At 45.6% G+C, this 26,749-nt stretch overlaps 1 protein-coding gene and 1 non-coding gene across 2 annotated transcripts; both read right to left on the reverse strand.

Moving 5' to 3' along the window:
• Positions 1 to 341: 341 nt before the first annotated feature.
• LOC148928634 (uncharacterized) lies at positions 342 to 26,625 on the reverse strand. Its single transcript, XM_089056730.1, has 3 exons — positions 26,155 to 26,625; positions 885 to 2,474; positions 342 to 620 (listed from the first exon to the last, which is right to left on the reverse strand). The coding sequence occupies exons 1-3, from the start codon at positions 26,623 to 26,625 to the stop codon at positions 342 to 344; spliced, it is 2,340 nt and encodes a 779-aa protein (XP_088912856.1).
• LOC148928635 (small nucleolar RNA R71) lies at positions 4,615 to 4,721 on the reverse strand. Its single transcript, XR_016129711.1, has one exon. It is a non-coding gene; the product is annotated as a small nucleolar RNA R71 (small nucleolar RNA).
• Positions 26,626 to 26,749: the final 124 nt, after the last annotated feature.

A 26,749-nucleotide genomic window follows, 5' to 3' on the forward strand; every position in this document is an offset into this window, starting at 1 on the left:
TCTGCACAATCTGAGACAAAAGGTCCTTCAAACTTCGTTGATCGCTTCGGATAATGAACTCGCGCCCCAACAAATATTGGCGCCACTTTTGTACGGATTCCACGATCGCGACATTTGGAAACTACCTCTTTGTGGTAGGTTGACGCTATGCGACATTTGGGCCCCAATTTTTTGCTAAAGAAAGCCAATGGGTGACCGTGTTGGAGCAGCACCGCTCCGATGCCGAAGTCGGAAGCATCCGTTTCAATAGTAAATGGAGCTTCGAAGTCGGGTAGGCGCAACACTGGTGCCTCGGTCATGGCCCGCTTGAGGGCGGCGAAACTCTCCTCCGCTGCCGGAGTCTACTGAAAACCTTCCTTACGCAGCAAATCAGTGAGGGGGGCAGCGATGAGTGAATAGTGCTTGACGAAACGGCGGTAGTAGCCGGTCAAACCAAGGAACCCTCTCAACTGCTTGACCGTGGTGGGCGTTGGCCAAGCCGTCATTGCCTCAATCTTTGCTTGATCGGCCCTAAGTTCCCCTACTGATATGATATGACCGAGGTAGTCGATCGTTCCCACGCCGAATGCACATTTCGAGCCTTTGATGTAGAATGAATTGAGCTGCAAAATACCAAGGACCTGCTCCAAATGGGTAGCGTGCTCGACCATCGTGGAGCTATAGACGAGTATATCATCGAAGAATACGATCACGAATCGTCACAGAAAAGGCTTGAAAATACTGTTCATCGCAGCTTGGAAGGTTGACGGAGCATTCGTCAGCCCGAACGGCATGACGAGGAACTCGAAATGCCCGTCGTGTGTGCGGAACGCCGTCTTATGCACATCCGCCATATTCATACGGATTTAATGATATCCTGAGCGCAGGTCAAGTTTAGAAAATACCCGCGCCTTGTTGAGCTCGTCAAACAGCTCATCCGACTTCGGAATAGGGAAGCGGTCCGGGGTTGTAGCTGCATTTAATGCCCTATAGTCGACACAAAATCGGAAGGACCCATCCTTTTTTCGCACCAAGAGGACAGGTGAGGAAAACGGACTGGTACTCGGTTGGATGACGTCTTGAGAAAGCATCTCTTGCACCTGCTTTTCGATCTCTGTTTTCTGAAAATAAGGGTATCTGTACGGCTTCACATTGATTGGACGTGTACCCTCCGGTAAGTGAATTCTGTGATCCCACTGCCTCGGTAGGGGAAGAGTAGTCGGGATAGAAAAAACAGAGTCGAATGCGTCGAGGACAGCCGCAATACAGGGGTCAGGAGTGGGTTCCCCTTGAATGGCCTCAGAGGGCCTAGACGGAGTGGGCGCCGGGATGATTTCAAAGACCGCACAGTCAGGTTCCTGTCCAATGAGCGAAAATAGATTATTGTATGAGATCTGCCGTGGGGTTGTACTCTCTGCCTTCAAGAAGACCTGTTGGTTTCCCCATTCAAACTGCATGGTCAGATTGTGATAATTTTTGGTAACATCGCCCAATTCCTGCAGCCACTGGACGCCCAGGATGACGTCCGGCCCTTCCACCTGTAGTATAAATAGGTCGATGTCGAACGCATGACCTTGCAGTAAAATAGGAGTTCTTAGGCAGGCAAAATTACAGCGTAAAGACGCTCCATTACTAACAAAAACACGAAAAGGAGTTACAGGGTGGATAGGAAGACTTAGCTGTTCCGCGATGGTGGGCTTGATGAAGTTATGGGTACTGCCACCATCAATCAGTACAGACACTTGCGAATCATTGATATTGCCAAGGAGGCGAATAGACCGCGGTTTCAGTTTCGGCCCAATCACTTGAACACTGGAAACATCACCTGTAATCACCATGTTTTCTCCCTCCACGTCCGTCTCTGCTTCAGGATCTGACAGCGGGGTTTCATCCTCTTCATCTGCTCCTATCAGAGCGTAAAATTTCTTGCTGCAGACATGTTCCCGAGAGTACTTTTCTGGGCAATAATAGCACAACCCCTGTCGGGCGCGCTCACTCCGTTCCGATGCAGAGACGCGGACCACCGGAATGTTCGAATGCTGCTGGGCATCCGGTGTTGAGCGCTGAAACCCAGCCGTCGGCAAGGCTGATGACTGCTGTTGTCGGGGTCGGGCCTCCTTTTCTGACCAATGTTGCCGCTGGGGCAGTTTATGGAGGGACGATAGCTTATGGCAGGCAGCTGATCGTTGAGCAAGGGCGAAGGTCTCAGCCAGAGACGATGGTCGCTTGGTGAGGAGTTCGTGTTTCATCGGGTCCTGAAGACCCGCGACGAAGAGCGAAATCAGTGTCTCCTCGCCCACGTCTGATGCCTTCTGCATGATATCCTCAAAGGCAGACTGATACGCCTCAACAGTGGATGTCTGTTTCAGCCCCGCGAGAGAGCCCACATGGTCTACGTAGAGATCCGGGTCAAAGCGGTGTTTAATCGCCATTAGGAACTGATCCCAGGATTTGTTCTTGCAGTTATCTTCCCAGTAAGTCAGCCAACTGGAGGCCTGATACGCCCGGATTTTGCACTGTTTTAAGGCCATTATTTGGTCCGTTTTTGTTATAAAGATCACTCTACATGTCCATTATTTGCATATTCTATACATTTTGGTATTTTGACGTGTTTTGTGAGAAATGTGCATATTTGAGCCGAAAAGGGGAGTAAAAACGCATAGTCTGGAAATCTGGAGTCAGACGGCGACCAGCGACCGCCGCGAAGTTGTACGGCGACCGCCGGCGCCCGGCGTGCAGAGCTATGTGGCGGCCCGCCTCGGAAATTTACGCTAGGAGAAGAGTCTCGCCCGACGACCGCCGGAGGACATGTGGCGGTCCGCCACCGAAAGGTCAGAGTCTCTGGACTCCAACGCAGCGACCGCCGGCCAAGGTGCGGCGGCCCGCCGGAGAAAGGCGGCGAATCCGACCAGCCCTAGATTTGCTCCAAGATTTACCAAATTTTGAAGATCTTTTCCTTCTATGATGAGGAATAATCTTCCCCTATAAATAGGACCTCAAGCTTCATCAAAAAAAGAGTTTTTTTTCCGACACACAACAAGAACACATTCATAGAGATCAAAAGCTAGAGTACTTCAATTGTGCAAGGAGTTGAAGAAGGATTTCAAGAACATCAAGAACGACAAGGATTCAACCTACGGGTTTTATTTGCTTTAGTTTTATGTTCAGATTGCTTTCCCTTCAATCTATGTTTTTAGTTTATTCAGTCATGTGTAACTAAACTCATAGGATTCTAGGGATGTGTTAGTAGCAACTTTGGTTATACAATTCCGTTTTCTATTTAATATCCGTTTTGTTTTTACTTTGTTTCTTCTCTAAGTTAATCATGATGCTTCATAATTGAGTGACACAATTATGTATGATTCAATACAACTTGCTTCATAACTGTGACAAAGTTCTAGCGAGTTAGATCCACTTAGTAGACACTACAGTTAGCTTCCTTTAAAACGGCACTGCTAATTGAGAGTGAAGACTTTTCAAGGGTCTTAAGAGCTTTTTGGAGTTACGTGTTAGGATTGACAACCCTAATGTTAGTAATCAACGTTTGTATCGCATGAGCATAAACTAGGTGACTCGTCCTTTCAAAGTATTAACTGTGCTAGGGTATTGTAGTTTGGAATTTGTATAACCATAAAAGTGAAAGCACATCCCTGGAATTCCCCTTATCTCTATACTTTTCTCTCCGTGATTTGCTTGTTTTAGTTGTTTACTGTTTTTAATATTTACTGTTTTCAAAAAGTTTCCAATAATTCTTGTTTCTCCAGATAGTAATTGAGTTCTAGTAGAAGATAGACACTTTGTGTACATCTTCCCCGTGTTCGATACCCGGTACTAACCTTTTGCTATACTATACCTACTCTGTATACTTGCAGGTATTTATAGTGCAAATAAAAAGTGCATCAAGTTTTTGGCGCCGTTGCCGGGGAAGACAATTCACTTTGGAGTGATATCTTCAAACGGATAATTTTACTACTTTGGATATTAATCGCTTTCATTTTATTTTTATTGCTTTCTGTTTTAATTTTTTTAGTTTAATTTGTTTTTGTTTTCGAGTCTTGCAGGTTTTGTATGCGAACGCGTTCTGGGAAGTACACCTTAGAGCCGCTTGATTTAGAACTTGAAAGAACTCGTAGAATAATAAGAAGTGAAAAAGGATCAGGAAAAATGGGTGACCGAACAGATATTGAGAAGCTGCAGGAGATGGTGAAGTTGCTGATGGATGAGAGAGATGCGGAGAGAGCAGCCCGAGAAGCCATGGAAAAGAAGAACAGAGAAACATTACCTGTGATGAACATGTTCAATCATGGGAATATGATCACTTTTCCTAACGGCCCTCGTATAGATGCTAACAATTTTGAGTTACGCATGCCCCTTATCCAAAGGGTCGAGCAAACTCCTTTTGCAGGTAGGGCGACTGAAGATGCTAACCGCCATCTCTCCAAATTCGTGGAAATCGCAAACACTCTGAAATTAAATGGTGTCGACGACGATGCCATACGGGTAAGACTTTTTCCATTCTCATTGATTGATTCTGCTAAAGAGTGGTTTGAGTGTATGCCACCAGAAAAGGTCTCCACATTGAAGGACATCGTAGCTACCTTCCTCGACAAATACTACCCGCCAGGCATTATTATGAAGCTCAAAAGTGAGATCTTTCAATTCACACAAGGCCATGACGAGCCCCTCTATGAGGCATTTGCTCGTTTCAAAGCTCTTCTTCGAAAGTGCCCAAACCATGGTTTTTCCATAGACCATCAGGTAGGAATCCTCTATAATGGATTTAACGAGAAAATATGTGCTATGCTTGATTCAGGGGCAAATGGAGGATTTCTAAGAAAGACAGGAGAGGATGCCATGGCGGTGATCGAGGAGTTCGCCACCAACAGTCGGGGGTGGTCTAAGGAAAGGCATGCCACGAGAAGAGTAGCAGCCATAGAAGAGGCCGAAGAAAGTTCTTTTGCTAAGGAGTTAGCAGAACTTAGAGTCAGGATTGATCAAATGGACATCTCGAGGAAGGAAGATCCAATTCCAGCAACTTCCATAGTGGCGGTCAATGCACCCGAAACTGCCATATCAACTGTGGAAGAAATCAACTACGTGCAAGGAGGCGGTCCCAGAAACTACACTAACAATTATCGCCCTAATCAGGGGGGCGGTAATTTCAATAATTATAATGGGAACCGTCCGCACCCAAATCTTTCTTATTCTAACAATAATTACTTGCAACCCCCTGCAGGATTTAATGTTAGCAAAGGAGGAGTGGTTGAGCCGATGAAGAAGGAAGATAAGTATGAGCAAGGAATCACGAAGATGTTGGAAGTAATTACGCAAGATAGGAAGATTAATGACACCAAGATCAGAGTGGTCGAAGCAAGGATAAACAACCTCGAGCAAGGAATGAACACAATCTCGGCAGCTGTAACCAATATTACCACTCAAATGGAGCAAATTCAGAAGAAGTTAGATGAGGATAGAGCAAAGGCAGCAGCAAGAGTGGATGATATTAACAAGAAATGGGTGGCAAAGCAGAAATCTGGGGACTGCCCAGATGCCGGCGGACCGCCACAGACCCCGCAGCGGCCCGCCACTGAGACGGCAGAGTCAACCACACAGGACTGCCCAGTCGCCGGCGGACCGCCGCACACCCCGCAGCGGCCCGCCACAGACAAGGCAGAATCGTCCACTAAGCAGGAGCTTGTGCGGCACAACGGGATTGTACTCCCTTTTCAGTCAAAGAGGAAGTTCAAGCTTGAAGAGCAGTTCAAGCATTTCCTTAACATGTTTTGCAAGGTCCATACTAACATTCCTCTTGTTGAATCGTTGCAGGAGATACCAAAGTATGCAAAGCTACTAAGGGAGGCGGTAATGAGGAAGAAAAAGCCGACTAAAGCCGACCTTAAGCTACCGCATCATTGCAGCGAGATCATCCAAAAGGAAAGGGCAGTGAAGCAAAGAGATCCGGGCCAGTTCATCATTAGATGCCGAATTGGAGAAGGGAAAGTTGACAAAGCACTGTGCGATTTAGGATCGTCCATCAATCTCATGCCACTGAAGTACTACGAAAAGCTCAGCATTGGGCCACTCAAATCTTCAGACGTAACACTCAGGTTGGCAGATAACTCGTCTATCAAGACTGTAGGTATGATTGAGGATGTCCTAGTTAAGGTTGATGATTTTATTTTTCCCGCCGACTTTATTGTGCTTGACATGAAAGTAGACAAGAACGTCCCTCTAATCTTAGGGCGAGATTTTCTTGCCACTTGCAAAGCTTTGATTGATGTAGGTCGTGGCGAGATTACAATCAGTGATAATCATAGTCAATCCACTTATAAGATCGAGCGCGAGATGCTAAAATTTGAGGAGGCAAAGCGGGCAAAAATGGAACAACAGTGCAGAGCAGTCATGACTACCGACTTGACTAAGCCCAAAGATCCCTTTGAAGCGGAGGATCCTTCTACCTCCACTATCTACATTGTCAAAGAGGTAAGACACTCTTCTAAAAAGGGTGATGCTAATTCTTCTACATCTGCTCCACAGAAGAAGAAACAGAAGAGAAAGAAAACACCCAAAGAGGACCCCGAGATATACGTCATCAAAACCAAAGAGGGGAAGTACAAGTGGTGGAAGAAGCTAGGGACCAAGTTGCTCCCTATGCCAATTTTCAACACTCGAGTTATTGATCCGCCCAACTAGTGGGCCACTTCAAGTCGAGCTAACGACTTTAACAAAAGCGCTTATTGGGAGGCAACCCAATTTTCTTTTATTTTTTTTTATCTTCTCGTTTTTTTTTATGTTCTGTTTAAAAAATAAATAAATAAATAAATAAATTTTTTTTTGGTGGCGGTCGCCGCACTTAAAGCACGACGGTCGCCACACGTGTGTTAACATGTGCAGGAAGGATCGGGCTTAGGGCGGGCCAGAGTAACCGCTGCACGGGCCGCGGCGGCCCGCCAGGATTGCTGTTTACGAAGGCCCGTGTGGCGGCCCTGTCACAACCGCACTTTGCTAAGGATAGCGAAAGCGGGTAAATCGCGACTAATGGGGGATTAAAGAAACGGGGAAAGAAAAAGGGGGAAAGAACTTGTGAATATACTCGAAGGACAAATCGAACACTTCATTGAATAGAAGCCAAATGTACCATTTCATGGTCTTAGAACTAGAATGAATATTACATCAATAAATCAGAGTTCGAAGGTGAGATTCTAAGATGTCTCACTTCACAAAAGAGCAGCGGAATAAGTCCATACTAGACGACTTCGTGTATGAAGACACGAATCGTGAAAGATCCACTTGATTATTTAGTAGCATCGACTCCGATCATTTCTCCAACCTCACGTTCAACCTGCACATTTATAAATACATGTAGGGCTGAGTACAAGAGTACTCAGTGGACACATGCCGAAAACAAAACATACAATATATAGTTGTCATCCATCCACAGTATCGCACGGGGTTTTTCGTAAAAGGCCCGAGCATACTAAATTCTCTGTGAGCTAAAAGTCCAACTGCAGTCTAAGTTCTTTAAACTCGGGCTGGCATCGCCAAAACCCACGGGCTACAACCCCAACAGATAGGCCTCAAAACAAACATTTTATGGCATGACAACAACTTTAAAATAATCACTGCTTCATTTTGGAAAAATGATTTTTCATTACTTCAAAAGTATTTGCTTTATATCCACACTATAGTGCTGGATATTAAAAGAAAGCCCACCTGATATGCTTATGTCTCAACTCAATTACTCGCTTTGGCCTCACTCGCCCTCGAGCAATTTATCCCTTGAAAATAAATAGCGTAGCACGCTAATTAATACTTGAATTATTCCTCTTTAGAAAGAATGCATGTATCCTATTGGATAGCACCTATATCTCAGTCTCGGCTTATAGGATTTTTCTTAATCCTACCTCGGCTTCACTACTCTGCAGAGTTTATTTATTCTCTTTATTAACTTGGAGAAATTCTGTTTTCTCTAACTTAAATATTCGGGCACTTATTAACAAGAATAGGAATTCTTGGAAAGTCTCTTCAAAAATCCTTCTCTTCGGATTTTTCTTAAGGCCGCCCATGGCGTCGCGGGGCGATGCCGGTCGGCTTTCGCGTCTCCCACTTTACTACTTTATTTTTCCGGAATCTAAATAAATTATTTGGAAATTAACTTATCAACTTTCGGGCTCCAACTCGAGTCCTTAAATTAAATTCCATCTTCTCATAATTAAGTCCTTGGCCCAATCTACTAATTAAAAAGACTTAGCCTCACTACTAAATTTGGTCCAGCAACTTCATTTGCCTTAGGCCCAAGTTTCTTTTTGAAATAAAGTGGAATAGGCCCAAAGTAATATTTGATTAGCCCAAATATACTCCTATCGGTCAACTCCCTCTAACATCATTCTTTTACTTCTTCCCCAAAATTTCCAATTAGAGTTTTCCCACTGAGAAAGCAGCGGCGAGTTCTCCTCTTCTCACGCCTCTTCTCCGGCGAAATCGCCGCTAGCTCACGGCCTCTCCGGCGGTTTCGCGCCCGGGGTGACTCCAATCCCCCCCTCAAATCGGACTTCTCTCTCATTCACTTCTCCATTCACCAATTAAGTTTTTCAAATCCCTAAAATTAGAGAACACGGCAGCGCGCCTTTCCTCTCCGGTGAAATCGCCGCTAGCTCGACGGATTTCAGAGTCCCGTCGGCGCGTACTCCTTCCTCCATCGAGTTCTCCTTCTCCAGCGAACGCTCTCCGGCGAGTTCTCTTCCCTCTCGGCGACGTCAGCAGTGGAGAGGAGGCGTCGCCTCAACTCCGTGCCTCCGTAACTCGCCGCCTCGCCGGGTGCTGCTCTGTGTCGGCGCCTCCTCTGCGTCGCCGGCGAATTCGCCTCGGCGTTCTCCGACGAGCGCTCTTCGTCCAGCGCCGGCGTCCTCGGCGAACCTAGCGGCAAAGAGGAGGCATCGCCTCCTTCTCCCTCTCTCAGCCGCGACCTGCAGCTTCTTCGCAGGAGCTTCCGGACTGCGTCGACGCTCGCCCGTCGCCGGGTCGCCTCGCCCCTGCTGCCGCCGTGATCCGCAGCTTCTCCGCGGAAGTTCTTCGGCTCCGTCGACGCTCGCCGTCGCCCGGTCGCCCCTCCGCCTAAGCTAAGTCCTCTCCTCCCCTACCCCTTACTCCTTTTTCGAGTTATGGCAGTAGCTTATTTTTGGAAAAGAAATTCTCCATTGGAGTCTTGTGTGGCTTATGGTGGTATATTGCTCAAATTGAAATCTTGCTAAGTTCTTGCTTATGATACTATGCCACTGAATTCTTAGGGAGGGGGTATCATGCGGCTATCTCTAATTTTGCATAGCTCTAAGCTCTTGAGCTTCAACTTAGTGTTACATGATTGCTATTGTTTTCATCCTTGCTGTGAGGATCCTATGAAAATTCTAAGTTCTTGTTTCTAGCTATTCGTTGTTCTACATGATGCGAGAGGGTGTTGAGGAATTTACCTCACTTGGTGAATCCTTGAATCTTGGCTGCCACTTCCTTCTCTCTGCCACCGCCTCTCCTTCGATACTTCTTACAAAATTCAAACTTTGGGGTGCTTGAGAGGTATGGGAGAGAAGTGGCGTTGGGTGGTTTATATAGCCACTTTGCTTGGCTGTTTGTGATTGGAATCTTGGAGGCAAAGGCTCCTATTTTGGGGTTGCTAGCTCTTTCTCTTTCGAGCTTGATGATTGTGAGATTCTTGCCAAATTGATGCAATTTTTGGATGACATCCTTGGCTGTATTTTCAGCCTTGTTCTTGGTGTAAGGAGGGGTCTTGTTTACTCCCTTTTAGGCCTAGATGATGACTTCATCCCTTGTCTACTATTGTCTCTATTGCTCTATGTGGAGAATTGGGGATGTCTCAGTTCTTGAGCATATTTTTTTTGATTCCATGGCAGCAATGTGATGTCTTGATCATCACTTACCTTATTGGTGAAAGCCAAAATCCTTGCTCTTTTATTGTAATTTTTCTAACCTCTTTGGTGGCTATTTCTTTGTAGGTTTCTTTGGTGTAGCTTGGCTATCAAGGTGGTGTAGAAGTCGAGAGAGAGGAAGAGATGATCTTCCTCAAGATCCTCATGATCCTCTTCTTGGAAAGATCCAAATGTTGGTTTGGAAACCATAGTCATACTTTCCATTTTCATGTAATTAGAGTCCCTTGAGAAGAGTTGTAATATAAGAGTGTATTGTCACTTTCACTTATGTAAGCACTATGTGAATAAATGTATGTCCAACATTCTTGTACAACTTTTTCTTCAATTATTTATCTAATAAAAGCATAGCTTTACTTTTATCCTTGAACCCAAAATTTCCTTGCACTTTATTCCTTCCACGAAACATACTTAAATTACTCCAAAGTCGAATACAACGAGGAAAAGTACGATTACACAACTTCTAAGAGAAAATTAATTAAGCTACTAAATCCGATTTATCTCAAAAGAAAGGATCGAAATTTCCGGGGCGTCACATTCCACCCTCCTTATCAGAAATTTCGTCCCGTAATTTGTGCATCTCTACTCGAAAAGTTCGGGGTAACGTTCCTTCATCTTATCCTCCAACTCCCACGTGGCTTCTTCTTGCCCGTGGTGCTCCCACAGTACTTTCACTGAAGTGATCGCCTTATTCCTCAACTGTTGTACTTTTCTATCCAAAATTTTCTTTGGCTTTTCCTCATAGCTCAGATCCGGATTTATTATCATCTCTTCTTGGTGAATCACGTGCTTTGGATCAAAAACATACTTTCTAAGCTGAGATATATGGAACACGTTGTGAATGTTTCCAAAGCTTGGCGGTAGCGCCAATCGATAAGCTACTGGTCCGACCGCTTCCAAAATCTCATACGGTCCTATATAGCGGGGTCGGAGTTTTCCCTTGACTCCAAATCTGGTGATCCCTTTCGAGGGTGATACTTTCAAGAAAACTTTATCTCCTACAGTAAACTGCAATTCCGTCCGCCGAAGATCTGCATAGGACTTCTGTCTGTCCTGAGCCTCCTTGATCCTCTCTCGGATCTTTCTGACAACTTCTATCATCTCTTCGACCGCATCTGGGCCCAGAATTTTCCTCTCACCAACCTCATCCCAATAGAGGGGTGATCTACACTTTCTTCCGTACAGAGCTTCGTACGGAGCCATATCAATCGTTGCCTGGTAGCTATTGTTATAGGCAAACTCTATTAGCGGCAGTACTTGTTCCCAATTGCTCCTCTATCGAGCACTACTGCCCTTAGCATGTCCTCTAGTGTTTGAATTGTCCTCTCCGACTGCCCGTCGGTCTGTGGATGAAAACCAGTGCTAAAATTCAGCTGCGTCCCTAGCTCTTTCAGTAGGCTCTTCCAAAATCTGGACGTGAATTTAGCATCTCTGTCTGACGTAATCGTCACTGGTATGCCGTGCAGGCGAATGATCTCCTTCACATACAACTGGGCTAGCTTCTCTGACCCGTATGTGATAGGTATTGGTACAAAATGGGCGCTCTTAGTGAGACGATCCACTATCACCCAGATTGCAGTATTTCCTTTTTGAGATTTCGGCAATCCCGTAACGAAATCCATAGCTACGTGTTCCCATTTCCACTCGGGAATCTCCAATGGTTGCAACTTTCCATAAGGTCGCTGGTGTAGTGCCTTCACTTGTTGACAGGCAAGACACCTCTCAACGAAGGATGCTATATCTCTCTTCATACCGTCCCACCAGAACTTCTTCTTCAAGTCCTGATACATCTTTGTACTCCCTGGGTGGGCGGTGTATGGAGTATCGTGCGCCTCGCTCATTATCTCGTTCCTGAGCTCTTCCTGGTTCGGCACACATAATCTCCCTTCGAATGTGAAGGCGTTATCTGCCTCCTCCTGGTAGTTCTTTTGTTCGCCCGTTCTCACTTTTAGGCGCAACTTCTCTAGAGTTTCGTCCCGTCTCTGGGCCTCGATGATTCTGCCTCTCAAATCGGGAATAACTACTAGAGTGGAAACTATGCCTTCTACAGTTTCGGGTGCTCGCACCATTTCTAAATTCATTCTATCGAATTCTCGTAGCAATTCCTCTTCCTGAGTGAACAGGACTGCCACTTGGTGTTGAGTCTTCCGGCTCAACGCGTCTGCCACAACGTTGGCCTTGCCTAGGTGGTAATTTATGCCGCAGTCATAGTCTTTTACTAATTCGAGCCATCTCCTCTGTCGCATATTCAAGTCCTTCTGCTCGAAGAAGTATTTGAGACTCTTGTGGTCCGTGAAAATTTCACACCTAACTCCATATAGGTGGTGTCTCCAAATTTTCAAGGCGTGGACCACTGCCGCCAGTTCTAGGTCGTGTGTTGGGTAGTTGAGCTCGTGTGGCCTGAGTTGCCGTGATGCATAAGCAATCACCTTCCCGTTCTGCATCAACACACATCCAAGTCCGCTCTTGGAGGCATCCGTATACACAACGTAGTTCGTCCCTGGCTCTGGGACTGCTAGTACGGGTGCGCTGGTCAACTTCTCCTTTAACAGCTGAAAACTCGCCTCGCACTCAGGAGACCATGAGACTTTGGTTCCCTTCTTGAGTTGCTGAGTCATCGGCCGTGCAATCTTCGAGAATCTTTCAATGAATCTTCTATAGTAGCCAGCCAGTCCTAAGAAACTTCGGATCTCGTTGGGCGTAGTTGGTACCTTCCAATTTCGTACCGTCTCTACTTTTGTAGGGTCTACTCGGATCCCTTCCGCTGTCACAATATGTCCAAAATTCACCTCACTGAGCCAGAATTCGCACTTGCTGAATTTGGCGTACAATTTCTCCGCCCGAAGCGTCTCTAGAGCAGTCCTTAAATGCTCCTCATGTTCCTTCCTATTCTTAGAGTATATCAGCACATCGTCGATAAAGACTAGGACAAACTTGTCGAGGTAAGGGTGAAAAATGTGGTTCATCAGGTCCATGAACACCGCCGGTGCATTCGTTAGTCCAAACGGCACCACCGTAAACTCATAGTGACCATATCTGGTTCGGAAGGCAGTCTTGGGCACATCCGCTGGTTTAATCTTCAGCTGGTGGTATCCCGACTTCAGATCCATCTTAGAAAATACGCTAGCTCCTTTGAGCTGGTCAAACAAATCGCCGATCCTGGGTAAGGGATACTTGTTCCTGAGAGTCAGCTTATTAAGCTCTCGGTAGTGCACACACATCCTCATGGTCCCGTCTTTCTTCTTGACGAACAGTACAGGTGCTCCCCATGGCGAGACGCTGGGTCTGATGAATCCCAGGTCTAGGAGTTCTTGCAGCTGTACCTTCAGTTCATCTAGTTCCTTTGGGGCCATTCGGTATGGTGCCTTTGATACTGGAGCAGATCCTGGTTCTAGATCGATAGTGAACTCCACTTGCCTGTCTGGCGGCAAACCCGGTAGTGTGTCAGGAAACACATCCGGAAATTCGTGAGCGATGTCGACCTCTTCCAATTTCCTTTCATCTTTCTCCTCTTTGTTCAAGTAGACAAGGTATGTGGGGCATCCTTTCCCCATCAGCTTGTTGGCTTGTAACATCGAGATCACAGATTTTCGCGTTCCTAAAGAAATTCCGTGGAAGCGGGTAGCTTCACATTCGGGGTTTCCAAAAGAAATTTGCCTCTCTTTGCAAAGGATCGTGGTATGGTTTTCAGCCAGCCAGTCCATTCCTAGTATTATGTCCACATCCCACATGATCATAACACTCAAGTTGTTCGCTACAAACTTAAGTTCGCCCAGAGTGATCTCTAAGTTCGAGCAAGTACGAGAAATCTCTATACATCCTCCTACTGGGGAAACTACTTCCATTCTATGTTCTGACTCCTTAGTAGCGAGTTTCAAAGTAGTCACGCAATTTGCAGAAATAACCGAATGTGAAGCACCAGTATCAAACAGAAGCATAACAGGGGTATTGAAGATCTTACCCATGCCTGCCAAGTTTCCCTGGTTCACCTCTGGCTGCTTCTGCCTCATTGCATAAGCTCGAGCCTGTGATGGGAGTTTTGGCCTCTGCTGTTGATTCTTTGGCGCCTGTTGTGGATTTGCTCCAGGTTGAACATTCATTGCGCGCAGTTGAGGGCGCTGAGCTGACGGGTGAGATTTTGCTCCCGTCCCTGAAGTCTTGTTTGGGCAGTATTTGGCAAAGTGCCCAGTCTTCCCGCAGTTGAAGCAACCATCAGTCCCTGACTTGCAAATGCCGCTGTGCAGTCTGTTGCATTTGGGGCATAAGTTGGACTTTGGGGTATTCCCCTTGAATGATCCAGGGGTAGTTTGGTATCCGCCACCTTGTGGCTTGCTTGGTCCATATCCTCCCCGCTTAGGCTCAGATTGGGCCTGCGGTCCTTCCCATTTCCTCTTGTCCCTGAATGCTTGGGACTGAGCTGGGGGTGGAGCATGATTCACAGCTGACCCAGTTTTCTCTCCCGGCATAGCTGCCTCAATGTCCAATGCTCGTCCTAGAGCTTCAGTGTAGGACAGTCCTTCATGACTGGCCAGAGTCATCCTTATCTCGTACCTCAGACCGGTACAGAATTTCTCGGCCATCTTTTGGTCGGTGTCCACCTGATCTGGTGCGTACCGAGCCATCTCACAGAACATACGATCATAATCAGTCACTGACATCCGTCCTTGTTTCAGATGGTAGAATTCTACCTCCTTCTTCTTCCGGTAGCTCTTAGGGATGTACTTTCCATAGACCTCACAAATTCCTCCCAAGTCATCTCCCTGAGTTGCTCCGGAGTCATGGTCTTCTTCCTTGCTTCCCACCAGAAGTCAGCAGGTCCAATCAGTTGAAAGGTCACGCAAGATAGACGCTCTCGGTCTGTGCAGTGCAGAAAGTTGAATATGCGCTCTAGTGCGCGTATCCAAGTTTCAGCAACAGTTGGGTCTCCTAACCCATTGAACACTGGTGGATTCTGCCTCAGAAACATCTCTTCGACCCTACGGTCCTGTGGCTGGGGTGGTGGTGGAGGTGGTGAAGGCGGCGGAACAGGTGATGGGGGTGGTGTCACTTCATACCAATCTCCTTGAACTTCTTCCTCCAAGATAGGGAGTTCCCTTCGGCCTCGACCTCAGCCTCTCCCACGTCCTCGGCCTCGTGGCCCATCAGCTCTCCTTGGAGGCATCCTAATTGTTCGCGCAATTACTCGTTAAGTACTATCAAAATTTGAGGACAAAACATAACAGCTGAATCATAGAGGCGAACACAACTTTTCCAAGATAACGAATTTTCCACAAAAACCATCAGATCAGTACATCCTCAAAGGAATAAAAGAGTCTGCCTCGAAAGGACTTTTTACAAAAGATGAATCCTAAAACGTACACCCAAGTACGTATTGTGAAGCCCCGATACTGCGGAACATCACTAAAGTACTTAGCCATTGCCCTCCTAACATCCCGGGTCTTATGTGCTAACAAAACGTGATCTACTGAAAGTCCTAAAAAGAAAAGGACAACTACATCAGAACGCCATCATACTAGGACGTTTCTAATGGTACAACCTCTCTGCTGCTCATCGTCTGATCCCTCCGAGCTCACTCCCGAGCTCCCCTCAAAGTCATCATCACTGTCCTCGACCAGAATGGGATCATCTGCCACTGCTCCCGGTAGATCCTCGTGTGCAGGCTGGGGCACCTCTGGGAACAGAGCCTCATCTAGGTCCATCTCAACTCGGAGGGCTTGCAGCCAAGCCTCCCACTCCTCTGACTGTCGCCGCAGCTCGGCGTGAAAGTCCTCATCCCAGACGTGGGCCCGTAGTGGCACGTGCACCTCTAGCATCTGCCCCTCCCTCTCGGGGGCTCTCTCCTGTGCTACCACCGCACGGTCCATCCATGGCTCCCCTAGGTCCTCCTCCTCATCCATAGCAACCATCGGGGCCTTGCCCCGCCCCTCGGGGTCGTACCCTGCACCATCGAGCCGACGCATCACTGGCTCTCGGCTGGTACCTGGGGGTAGATCTGTAACAGTCTGCCGGGACGACCCTGCCTTGTGGTCGTGAACTCCCCGTGTGCCGTCCTCGGGACGGATCGACGAGCGCCACTGAAGTGGGGGTGGCGGTAAGTCACCTTCCGCAATAGGCGGAACCTCTAGGTAGTGTGCGGAATGTAGGAAAATGAAAGACACGAAGCCACGAAAATCCCCCACCTCCTCCTGGGTGTCGATCCTCCTATAGATATAGCTGCTGGACAGCCACTCGGCCCATGCTCCCCACTCCTCGGGGAGTACGGAGATCAGCTGGTGGATGCCATCGAGCTCAGTAGCGCCGCCGTACTGGTGGGTCCTCTCCCACAGCTGGTAAAACCTGCTCACGATCGGTACTATGCTCTCCCCTACATTACGGTCGATAAGCTCTGAACTCGCGGAGCGCGTACTCTGCGCAACTCTCATAAATACTCAACGGGGTCTAGTGGGGTCACGTCCCTCCATCTACACAAAGGGTACGGCTCGAGTCAGAAGGAGTTACTCAAAGAAAAACGTAGCGTAAGAGCGATGCATGAGAGTCTAAGGCAAAGGAATCCTCAACTAGAGCCACTATACTGTGTGATCTAACGTCAACAACTAAGTTCACACCTCAAATCTAACGTTTCTAAAGGTTCTCGCGAAACGTGATGGAATCGATACTCTCTTTCGGATCAAATCGAGTGGCATAGCCACCGCGAGGATCTATCTTGTGCTATTCCCTTATAGCATCGTTCCTCATTTTCCTTTTCAGCATTTGCCCCTCTTGTGCTCTCGTGCACTGGGCGTCGGCTCTTCTCGCGCAAAAAGTCGTGTCACCGCAGATTCACGCTTTCGTGCCTAACTCTGTCTAGCATTGTCTCAAAATTGTTGCTTAGGAAAACAATTTTAGGATTTATAGTTCATCCTTTGTAGTCTCATTTTGAGCTACGTTCTTCAAGGAAACTCTTTTTCACACTATGTTCTTTCAGTCTTGACTGGGTATATCTTTTGTCAAACTTGCCTCGGTTATCTCAAAATTTCACTTCTTTGCTTCCAACTTGGTTGAACGTCATGGAGATGATCGAGTCGATTACATGGAATGATCTAGTGAACAAGTCTAGACCTTGACTGAAGAAAGTTTGGATCTCAGAGCAAGAAAGAAACTGAGGGCTCTGATACCACTCTGTCACGACCGCACTTTGCTAAGGATAGCGAAAGCGGGTAAATCGCGACTAATGGGGGATTAAAGAAACGGGGAAAGAAAAAGGGGGAAAGAACTTGTGAATATACTCGAAGGCCAAATCGAACACTTCATAGAATAGAAGCCAAATGTACCATTTCATGGTCTTAGAACTAGAATGAATATTACATCAATAAATCAGAGTTCGAAGGTGAGATTCTAAGATGTCTCACTTCACAAAAGAGCAGCGGAATAAGTCCATACTAGACGACTTCGTGTATGAAGACACAAATCGTGAAAGATCCACTTGATTATTTAGTAGCATCGACACCGATCATTTCTCCAACCTCACGTTCAACCTGCACATTTATAAATACATGCAGGGCTGAGTACAGGAGTACTCAGTGGACACATGCCGAAAACAAAACATACAATATATAGTTGTCATCCATCCACAGTATCGCACGGGGTTTTTCTTAAAAGGCCCGAGCATACTAAATTCTCTGTGAGCTAAAAGTCCAACTGCAGTCTAAGTTCTTTTGGATCCTCGCCTTATCTGATAATCGTGTACCGTGAAGGTGGCCACCTTCAGCGGACACATCGCCGGCCAACAGCTGATGGCTCACGGCTCTCGTGCACATTATTCCGAACAGGATTTGCGGTCCTATTGGGAACCGAATTCTTTAAACTCGGGCTGGCATCGCCAAAACCCACGGGCTACAACCCCAACAGATAGGCCTCAAAACAAACATTTTATGGCATGACAACAACTTTAAAATAATCACTGCTTCATTTTGGAAAAATAATTTTTCATTACTTCAAAAGTATTTGCTTTATATCCACACTATAGTGCTGGATATTAAAAGAAAGCCCACCTGATATGCTTACCAACTCAATTACTCGCTTTGGCCTCACTCGCCCTCGAGCAATTTATCCCTTGAAAATAAATAGCGTAGCACGCTAATTAATACTTGAATTATTCCTCTTTAGAAAGAATGCATGCATCCTATTGGATAGCACCTATATCTCAGTCTCGGCTTATAGGATTTTTCTTAATCCTACCTCGGCTTCACTACTTTGCAGAGTTTATTTATTCTCTTTATTAACTTGGAGAAATTCTGTTTTCTCTAACTTAAATATTCGGGCACTTATTAACAAGAATAGGAATTCTTGGAAAGTCTCTTCAAAAATCCTTCTCTTCGGATTTTTCTTAAGGCCGCCCATGGCGTCGCGGGGCGATGCCGGTCGGCTTTCGCGTCTCCCACTTTACTACTTTATTTTTCCGGAATCTAAATAAATTATTTGGAAATTAACTTATCAACTTTCGGGCTCCAACTCGAGTCCTTAAATTAAATTCCATCTTCTCATAATTAAGTCCTTGGCCCAATCTACTAATTAAAAAGACTTAGCCTCACTACTAAATTTGGTCCAGCAACTTCATTTGCCTTAGGCCCAAGTTTCTTTTTGAAATAAAGTGGAATAGGCCCAAAGTAATATTTGATTAGCCCAAATATACTCCTATCGGTCAACTCCCTCTAACATCATTCTTTTACTTCTTCCCCAAAATTTCCAATTAGAGTTTTCCCACTGAGAAAGCAGCGGCGAGTTCTCCTCTTCTCACGCCTCTTCTCCGGCGAAATCGCCGCTAGCTCACGGCCTCTCCGGCGGTTTCGCGCCCGGGGTGACTCCAATCCCCCCCTCAAATCGGACTTCTCTCTCATTCACTTCTCCATTCACCAATTAAGTTTTTCAAATCCCTAAAATTAGAGAACACGGCAGCGCGCCTTTCCTCTCCGGTGAAATCGCCGCTAGCTCGACGGATTTCAGAGTCCCGTCGGCGCGTACTCCTTCCTCCATCGAGTTCTCCTTCTCCAGCGAACGCTCTCCGGCGAGTTCTCTTCCCTCTCGGCGACGTCAGCAGTGGAGAGGAGGCGTCGCCTCAACTCCGTGCCTCCGTAACTCGCCGCCTCGCCGGGTGCTGCTCTGTGTCGGCGCCTCCTCTGCGTCGCCGGCGAATTCGCCTCGGCGTTCTCCGACGAGCGCTCTTCGTCCAGCGCCGGCGTCCTCGGCGAACCTAGCGGCAAAGAGGAGGCATCGCCTCCTTCTCCCTCTCTCAGCCGCGACCTGCAGCTTCTTCGCAGGAGCTTCCGGACTGCGTCGACGCTCGCCCGTCGCCGGGTCGCCTCGCCCCTGCTGCCGCCGTGATCCGCAGCTTCTCCGCGGAAGTTCTTCGGCTCCGTCGACGCTCGCCGTCGCCCGGTCGCCCCTCCGCCTAAGCTAAGTCCTCTCCTCCCCTACCCCTTACTCCTTTTTCGAGTTATGGCAGTAGCTTATTTTTGGAAAAGAAATTCTCCATTGGAGTCTTGTGTGGCTTATGGTGGTATATTGCTCAAATTGAAATCTTGCTAAGTTCTTGCTTATGATACTATGCCACTGAATTCTTAGGGAGGGGGTATCATGCGGCTATCTCTAATTTTGCATAGCTCTAAGCTCTTGAGCTTCAACTTAGTGTTACATGATTGCTATTGTTTTCATCCTTGCTGTGAGGATCCTATGAAAATTCTAAGTTCTTGTTTCTAGCTATTCGTTGTTCTACATGATGCGAGAGGGTGTTGAGGAATTTACCTCACTTGGTGAATCCTTGAATCTTGGCTGCCACTTCCTTCTCTCTGCCACCGCCTCTCCTTCGATACTTCTTACAAAATTCAAACTTTGGGGTGCTTGAGAGGTATGGGAGAGAAGTGGCGTTGGGTGGTTTATATAGCCACTTTGCTTGGCTGTTTGTGATTGGAATCTTGGAGGCAAAGGCTCCTATTTTGGGGTTGCTAGCTCTTTCTCTTTCGAGCTTGATGATTGTGAGATTCTTGCCAAATTGATGCAATTTTTGGATGACATCCTTGGCTGTATTTTCAGCCTTGTTCTTGGTGTAAGGAGGGGTCTTGTTTACTCCCTTTTAGGCCTAGATGATGACTTCATCCCTTGTCTACTATTGTCTCTATTGCTCTATGTGGAGAATTGGGGATGTCTCAGTTCTTGAGCATATTTTTTTTGATTCCATGGCAGCAATGTGATGTCTTGATCATCACTTACCTTATTGGTGAAAGCCAAAATCCTTGCTCTTTTATTGTAATTTTTCTAACCTCTTTGGTGGCTATTTTTTTGTAGGTTTCTTTGGTGTAGCTTGGCTATCAAGGTGGTGTAGAAGTCGAGAGAGAGGAAGAGATGATCTTCCTCAAGATCCTCATGATCCTCTTCTTGGAAAGATCCAAATGTTGGTTTGGAAACCATAGTCATACTTTCCATTTTCATGTAATTAGAGTCCCTTGAGAAGAGTTGTAATATAAGAGTGTATTGTCACTTTCACTTATGTAAGTACTATGTGAATAAATGTATCTCCAACATTCTTGTACAACTTTTTCTTCAATTATTTATCTAATAAAAGCATAGCTTTACTTTTATCCTTGAACCCAAAATTTCCTTGCACTTTATTCCTTCCACGAAACATACTTAAATTACTCCAAAGTCGAATACAACGAGGAAAAGTACGATTACACAACTTCTAAGAGAAAATTAATTAAGCTACTAAATCCGATTTATCTCAAAAGAAAGGATCGAAATTTCCGGGGCGTCACAGGCCCGCCACGAGAGACGCGGCGGTCGCCACACGCAGTCCAGAGACGGGAGTGAGCCATAAAAGGTATGTTTTTCATTCCTTTTCCCATTCCTTCTCAAATTCTTTCCTTGCACACCACCCCCACTTATATAAATCACCAAATTCACACACCCACACTATCATTCTCTCAATTCTCTCCAAGTTTAGAGCTCTTCTTCTACAAATTCTCTCCACAAAATGGTATGAATCCTAACTCAATTTCTGAGTTTTGCTTTACTTCTTCCATGGATTGTGCTTTATTTTGGGTGAATTGTTCGGTAGAATCTCTTAATTCATGATGGGGGATGACTATGTGTATGAATTTTTGAATTCTATGGTTTAAATTTTGCTTGATTGGTGATTATTAAGTTGTGAATGATGATTCTCTCTTGGTTTATAGTGTTTAAAAGTTGCAATCATGTTCATAGCATTGTGAGGCTATTATTACTTCCATGAATTGCAATATTTGTGATTTTGTAGAGATTGTTGGTTCTTATGGATATTTGGTTGATACGTCTCTGCATGGGGGATGAATTCACGTTGGGGGATGATTTTTTGTGTTCTAATTTTGTTGATTTTGCTTAACATGTTATTATGCTAGAAATTAGGATGCTATTCTACCCAAGCGTGCATATAAGTTCTTATCTCTTGATTTCTACTTGGTTGAATGCAAGTTTGGGGGAACTTTTGATCTCCTACTTGTTGGTACTCTTCTAAGAGTGTAATTTCTTTTGTAGGATAATGGGATCAAAAGGGAAACCGGAGAATGCGAAGAACTATGGCATTAGCCTTGCCACGGAAGAGCAAAAGGCTATGTGGAAGAAAGTGTCGGCCCGAGAGACGGCACCTTCTAGATATCCCCACGATTTCCCTCTCCAAACTTTGGGGATCATGGAGGATTTTTGGAAGTTGTGCGACGTGGGTGATGAGAATGGCCTCGTCTACATGTTCCAAAGGAAGTGGCCATCGTTTCGAAAGTATACTCTCGAGTTCCTAAGCTCGCTAAAGGTCACTAAGGATCGCCGCCAAAATTTTCCACTTAGCATCGATTTTCGCTTAGGGAACCGTTGGCACTCGCTCACCATGGAAGAGCTTAGTGGGATCTTCCATTGCTTCGACCCCAACCCCGAAGAGGACAATGAATATGAATTTTCAGAGGTTTGGGGGGCGATGACAAATGAGCAAGAGCATGCAGCGGGCTATGCCAAGTCTTCATCAATTCGCAACCCCGTCTTGAGGTACCTCCATCGTGCTATGACTCAGCTTATGTTTGCTCGTATCGATGGGGGAAGTGTCTCCCAAATGGAGCTCAACGTGATGTGGTGCCTACTCAACAAGAAGGGAATCGATTATGGGACCCTCTTTACTTACTATGTGGATAGGATCACGAAGAAAGACGGGGGCGTCATTTGTTGTGGGGGATTGATTACGGCAATTGGTGAGCATTTGGGGGTCTCTTTTGCCGGTATGACGGAGGATGGTGGAGAAAAGTTTATCACTTATGAGGTGCTATTTTCGGTGGGGCTTTTGAAGACCGATGGTTGGGGTCAAGGGTATTTTATGCAAGTAGCGGGGGATCACTTTCCCGTTCCACTCCCGCAATTGACCAAGGTCGATGTTTGGGCAAACCAAGCCAATTGGAAGCTCGACACACCCGCCCACCGGAGAGCTATCGAGGCTAACCCCGTCAATGGGGAGTTTAGAAAGAGGAACATTCCCTCTCGCATTCCTCAATTTGAGCCCGATGAGGATTCCGCGTTTGATGCCATTGATAACTATGAAGAGGGCGCGGAGCATTCACAAGCTCAAGGGAATGAAGCACCGCCACCACCGCAATCCCAACCACGACGAGAAGAGGAAGAAGAAGAAGAGGAAGTGGAAGGACATCGCCGTCGGACAAGAGCGAACCGCCGCCGCGGGAGGCCAAATCCGGAAGAGGAGTTTCAAGTCAACACCTCCGCCCAATTAGGAGAAATTTTCTCCTACATGCAAAACATGTCCAACACTTGGGACAATCGATGGGCGGAGCAACAAGCGGAGAATGCCTACAACCGCCAAGGGTGGACGGCTCAAGGCGATTGGCGCACGGCGGAACAAGAATTTTGGGAGCAACAACGTTTGGAAGACGCTCATCGGCATCAACAATATGAAGAGCTCCAAAGGATGGCCGCCGAAGCTAGAGAGGAACGAGAGACAATGAGGAGTGATATCACGTACCTCGTTGGAGCTTTCGAGGATCTTAGCGCCCGTTTCCCTCCACCTCCTCAAGATTGAAGAAGTCAAGCTCGATGACTTTAAATGAGCATTTGTACCATATTTTTGGATGTTTTTGAGACGTTTTATTTCCTTGATTTAACAATTTTTGCTTTATTTTTAAGTATTTTTGGTTTTGGTTTAATTTTGTGCTTTGCAAAAATTTTCGCAGGTTCTGACCTCTCCGTAGCTTGCGGCGGTCCGCCACCTGAATGCTGGAAATCATCTTTGACGTGCGGCGACCGCCGAACAGCTGCGGCGGACCGCCACCTGGGCACAATTTTCCAGCGCGATTTTTCGAAATTCTTCGAAATTTCGCCCCGCTCAACCTCTACGCGAAATTTTTCAGGGTACGTTTTTGTTTTCAGTAGTTTACTCACGTCCCTACCGACTCTACAAACTTATTTTACACTTTGTTGTAAATAAGTTTGGGGGGATGAAGTGGTGGACCGTGAGTTTAGGGTTTTCTTTTTGTTTTTTGTTTGTTTTTGCTTTAATTTTCCAAAAACCCGTAGGAGATTTTTGTGTTCTAAAAATGTTTTCTTGAATCCATGTCATGAACATAACATGAAGAACTTAGAAACACGCATGCTTAGGGACACATTAGACCGAGTTTCCAATGATATTATATTCCATCTATGTTTAAGTGTGGCTTAACGTTTTGATATGATGGTTGGGTGAAAAGGTGCATAATTAGTGAATTGCTTGTTCGCCTTGAATCGTGCTTCTACCTTGTGAGATTTGAGCCTTAAATTCTTTCTTGTGTGATTTATCTGTATGCATGTATATGTTTCTAGAACTTGCTCCTAGTCTGCGTAAGTTTACATAGTGTTTAAGTTGATTTAGGAGGATGTTAGGCCGTCTTTTCTTAGCTACTTTTATATCCAAAATTTTCGACCCTCTCAAATTTTTCCTTTGGAGCCAATTTTGAGCCTTTAAACCTTTTCTTTGGAAGCCAAAATAAATGGGGGAACAATTCCTTGGGTTAGTATAGTTTTTGTTATCTTCTTTTGTAAAGGAATTGGAGAGATAAGGAGGAAAGTATAAAAAGTAGTGTGCTTAATATTAAGAAAGTACAAGTTGTGAAATTTTGAGAAAAATTCCAAATATGTGCTTGATCTTAGGAAAAAAAGAAAGGATGTGTAAAAGAAAAAAAAAAGAAAGAAAAGAAGAAGAAAGAAAGAAAAAATGTGTGAAAGGTTGTGAAAAGAAAATAAAATCAAAGGATTGAAAGTAAATTGAAGGAGAAAAATAAAGTGTTAGAAGTGCCTTAAGTTTTAGAAAAGTGGAGTCATCTTAACTCTACTTGGGATATTTTTATATTTGAGTCACTTTTTAGCCAAATATTCCTCACCTACCAAAGAGCCTACGTTACAACCGAAAAGAAAGACCTTTCGGACTTTTGATGCTTAATCACATTGAGTAGATGATGGATTAGACTTTGAGCAAGCCTATGGTAAACTTTGCATGATGCATGATTTGAGTGATTTACACTTTACCCTTATACACTTTGAGAGTGAGAGAAAGAACACTTCCCATCTTTGGAAGTTTGCCACATGTGAGTGCTTGAATTCAAGGTGTTCCACGAGTTAGTAATGAAAGTGCACTATTAAGCCTTGCTTGATTTGATTGTGTTAATACATGCTTAATCTATTCTTTCATCTTTTGAGGCAATTATGACGTCTAGTCTTTGTGCATTCCGTGCGTCTATTCTTGTGTCTTTAGTGTTTTGTTCGAGGACAAACAAAAATGTATGTTTGGGGGAGTTGATACACCCGGATTTTGCACTGTTTTAAGGCCATTATTTGGTCCGTTTTTGTTATAAAGATCACTCTACATGTCCATTATTTGCATATTCTATACATTTTGGTATTTTGACGTGTTTTGTGAGAAATGTGCATATTTGAGCCGAAAAGGGGAGTAAAAACGCATAGTCTGGAAATCTGGAGTCAGACGGCGACCAGCGACCGCCGCGAAGTTGTACGGCGACCGCCGGCGCCCGGCGGGCAGAGCTATGTGGCGGCCCGCCTCGGAAATTTACGCTAGGAGAAGAGTCTCGCCCGGCGACCGCCGGAGGACATGTGGCGGTCCGCCACCGAAAGGTCAGAGTCTCTGGACTCCAATGCGGCGACCGCCGGCCAAGGTGCGGCGGCCCGCCGGAGAAAGGCGGCGAATCCGACCAGCCCTAGATTTGCTCCAAGATTTACCAAATTTTGAAGATCTTTTCCTTCTATGATGAGGAATAATCTTCCCCTATAAATAGGACCTCAAGCTTCATCAAAAAAAGTGTTTTTTTTCCGACACACAACAAGAACACATTCATAGAGATCAAAAGCTAGAGTACTTCAATTGTGCAAGGAGTTGAAGAAGGATTTCAAGAACATCAAGAACGACAAGGATTCAACCTACGGGTTTTATTTGCTTTAGTTTTATGTTCAGATTGCTTTCCCTTCAATCTATGTTTTTAGTTTATTCAGTCATGTGTAACTAAACTCATAGGATTCTAGGGATGTGTTAGTAGCAACTTTGGTTATACAATTCCGTTTTCTATTTAATATCCATTTTGTTTTTACTTTGTTTCTTCCCTAAGTTAATCATGATGCTTCATAATTGAGTGACACAATTATGTATGATTCAATACAACTTGCTTCATAACTGTGACAGAGTTCTAGCGAGTTAGATCCACTTAGTAGACACTACAGTTAGCTTCCTTTAAAACGGCACTGTTAATTGAGAGTGAGGACTTTTCAAGGGTCTTAGGAGCTTTTTGGAGTTACGTGTTAGGATTGACAACCCTAATGTTAGTAATCAACGTTTGTATCGCATGAGCATAAGCTAGGTGACTCGTCCTTTCAAAGTATTAACTGTGCTAGGGTATTGTAGTTTGGAATTTGTATAACCATAAAAGTGAAAGCACATCCCTGGAATTCCCCTTATCTCTATACTTTTCTCTCCGTGATTTGCTTGTTTTAGTTGTTTACTGTTTTTAATATTTACTGTTTTCAAAAAGTTTCCAATAATTCTTGTTTCTCCAGATAGTAATTGAGTTCTAGTAGAAGATAGACACTTTGTGTACATCTTCCCCGTGTTCGATACCCGGTACTAACCTTTTTCTATACTATACCTACTCTGTATACTTGCAGGTATTTATAGTGCAAATAAAAAGTGCATCAAGGCCGGGTGATCAAATAGATACGCCGACAAGTAGATGCGATCCTGCAGTGGGGTGAAGTGGTGATTGAAGTAGCGCTGTATCTTACGGATCCAATCAGCGGCGTTATCTCCGTTGAAGCGAGGAGCTTCAGGTTTGACCCGAGGTAGGGGTTCAGTCTCCGCGCCCGTTGGTGGCTGGGTGAGTGACGGAGGCAATTTCCAACCCCTAGTGGCAGACGACGCAGTGGCTGCGTCAGGGAGGCGAGGCTTCAGACTCGCGTCGATGAGGATAGAGAGACTCTCCTCGATCTTGCGATTCGTTGCTTCCTGCCGGCGAGAGAAAGCCTCGAGGTCGAACTGATTCGACATCAGTTTCTTATCCTGGCTGGCGTAGCGGATTTTCATGTCGATCAGCATCTGGGTAAGTTCTTCGTTGGAGTAGGGGGTCGGTGGTGGAACATTGTTGGTGTCGGTTGAACCCGAACCGGAAGCCATGGTAGGATAGTGTATGGGTGAGAAGGATATTGTATGGGTGATGGGAGAAGAGGACTCAATGTAAAGCACCAATTGATAGGTTTGAGTAACTTATCGGTGGAACAGAGCACCTGTTTTGCAACTG

The sequence above is a fragment of the Salvia hispanica genome, chromosome 4 (genome assembly GCF_029641045.1).
Source record: "Salvia hispanica isolate PSC_SH4W2 chromosome 4, Shi_PSC_v1, whole genome shotgun sequence".
Lineage (NCBI taxonomy): Eukaryota > Viridiplantae > Streptophyta > Magnoliopsida > Lamiales > Lamiaceae > Salvia > Salvia hispanica.

Excerpts from the sequence above, each read along its gene's own strand:
- LOC148928634 (XM_089056730.1), bottom strand. The coding sequence starts at position 26,625 with ATGGCTTCCGGTTCGGGTTCAACCGACACCAACAATGTTCCACCACCG. Across the intron at positions 2,475-26,154 it reads CGTATCTATTTGATCACCCG|GCCTCCAGTTGGCTGACTTA; the intron begins GCCTTGATGCAC and ends CGGGCGTATCAG. Across the intron at positions 621-884 it reads ACGAGCTCAACAAGGCGCGG|GTCCTTGGTATTTTGCAGCT; the intron begins GTATTTTCTAAA and ends CATTTGGAGCAG.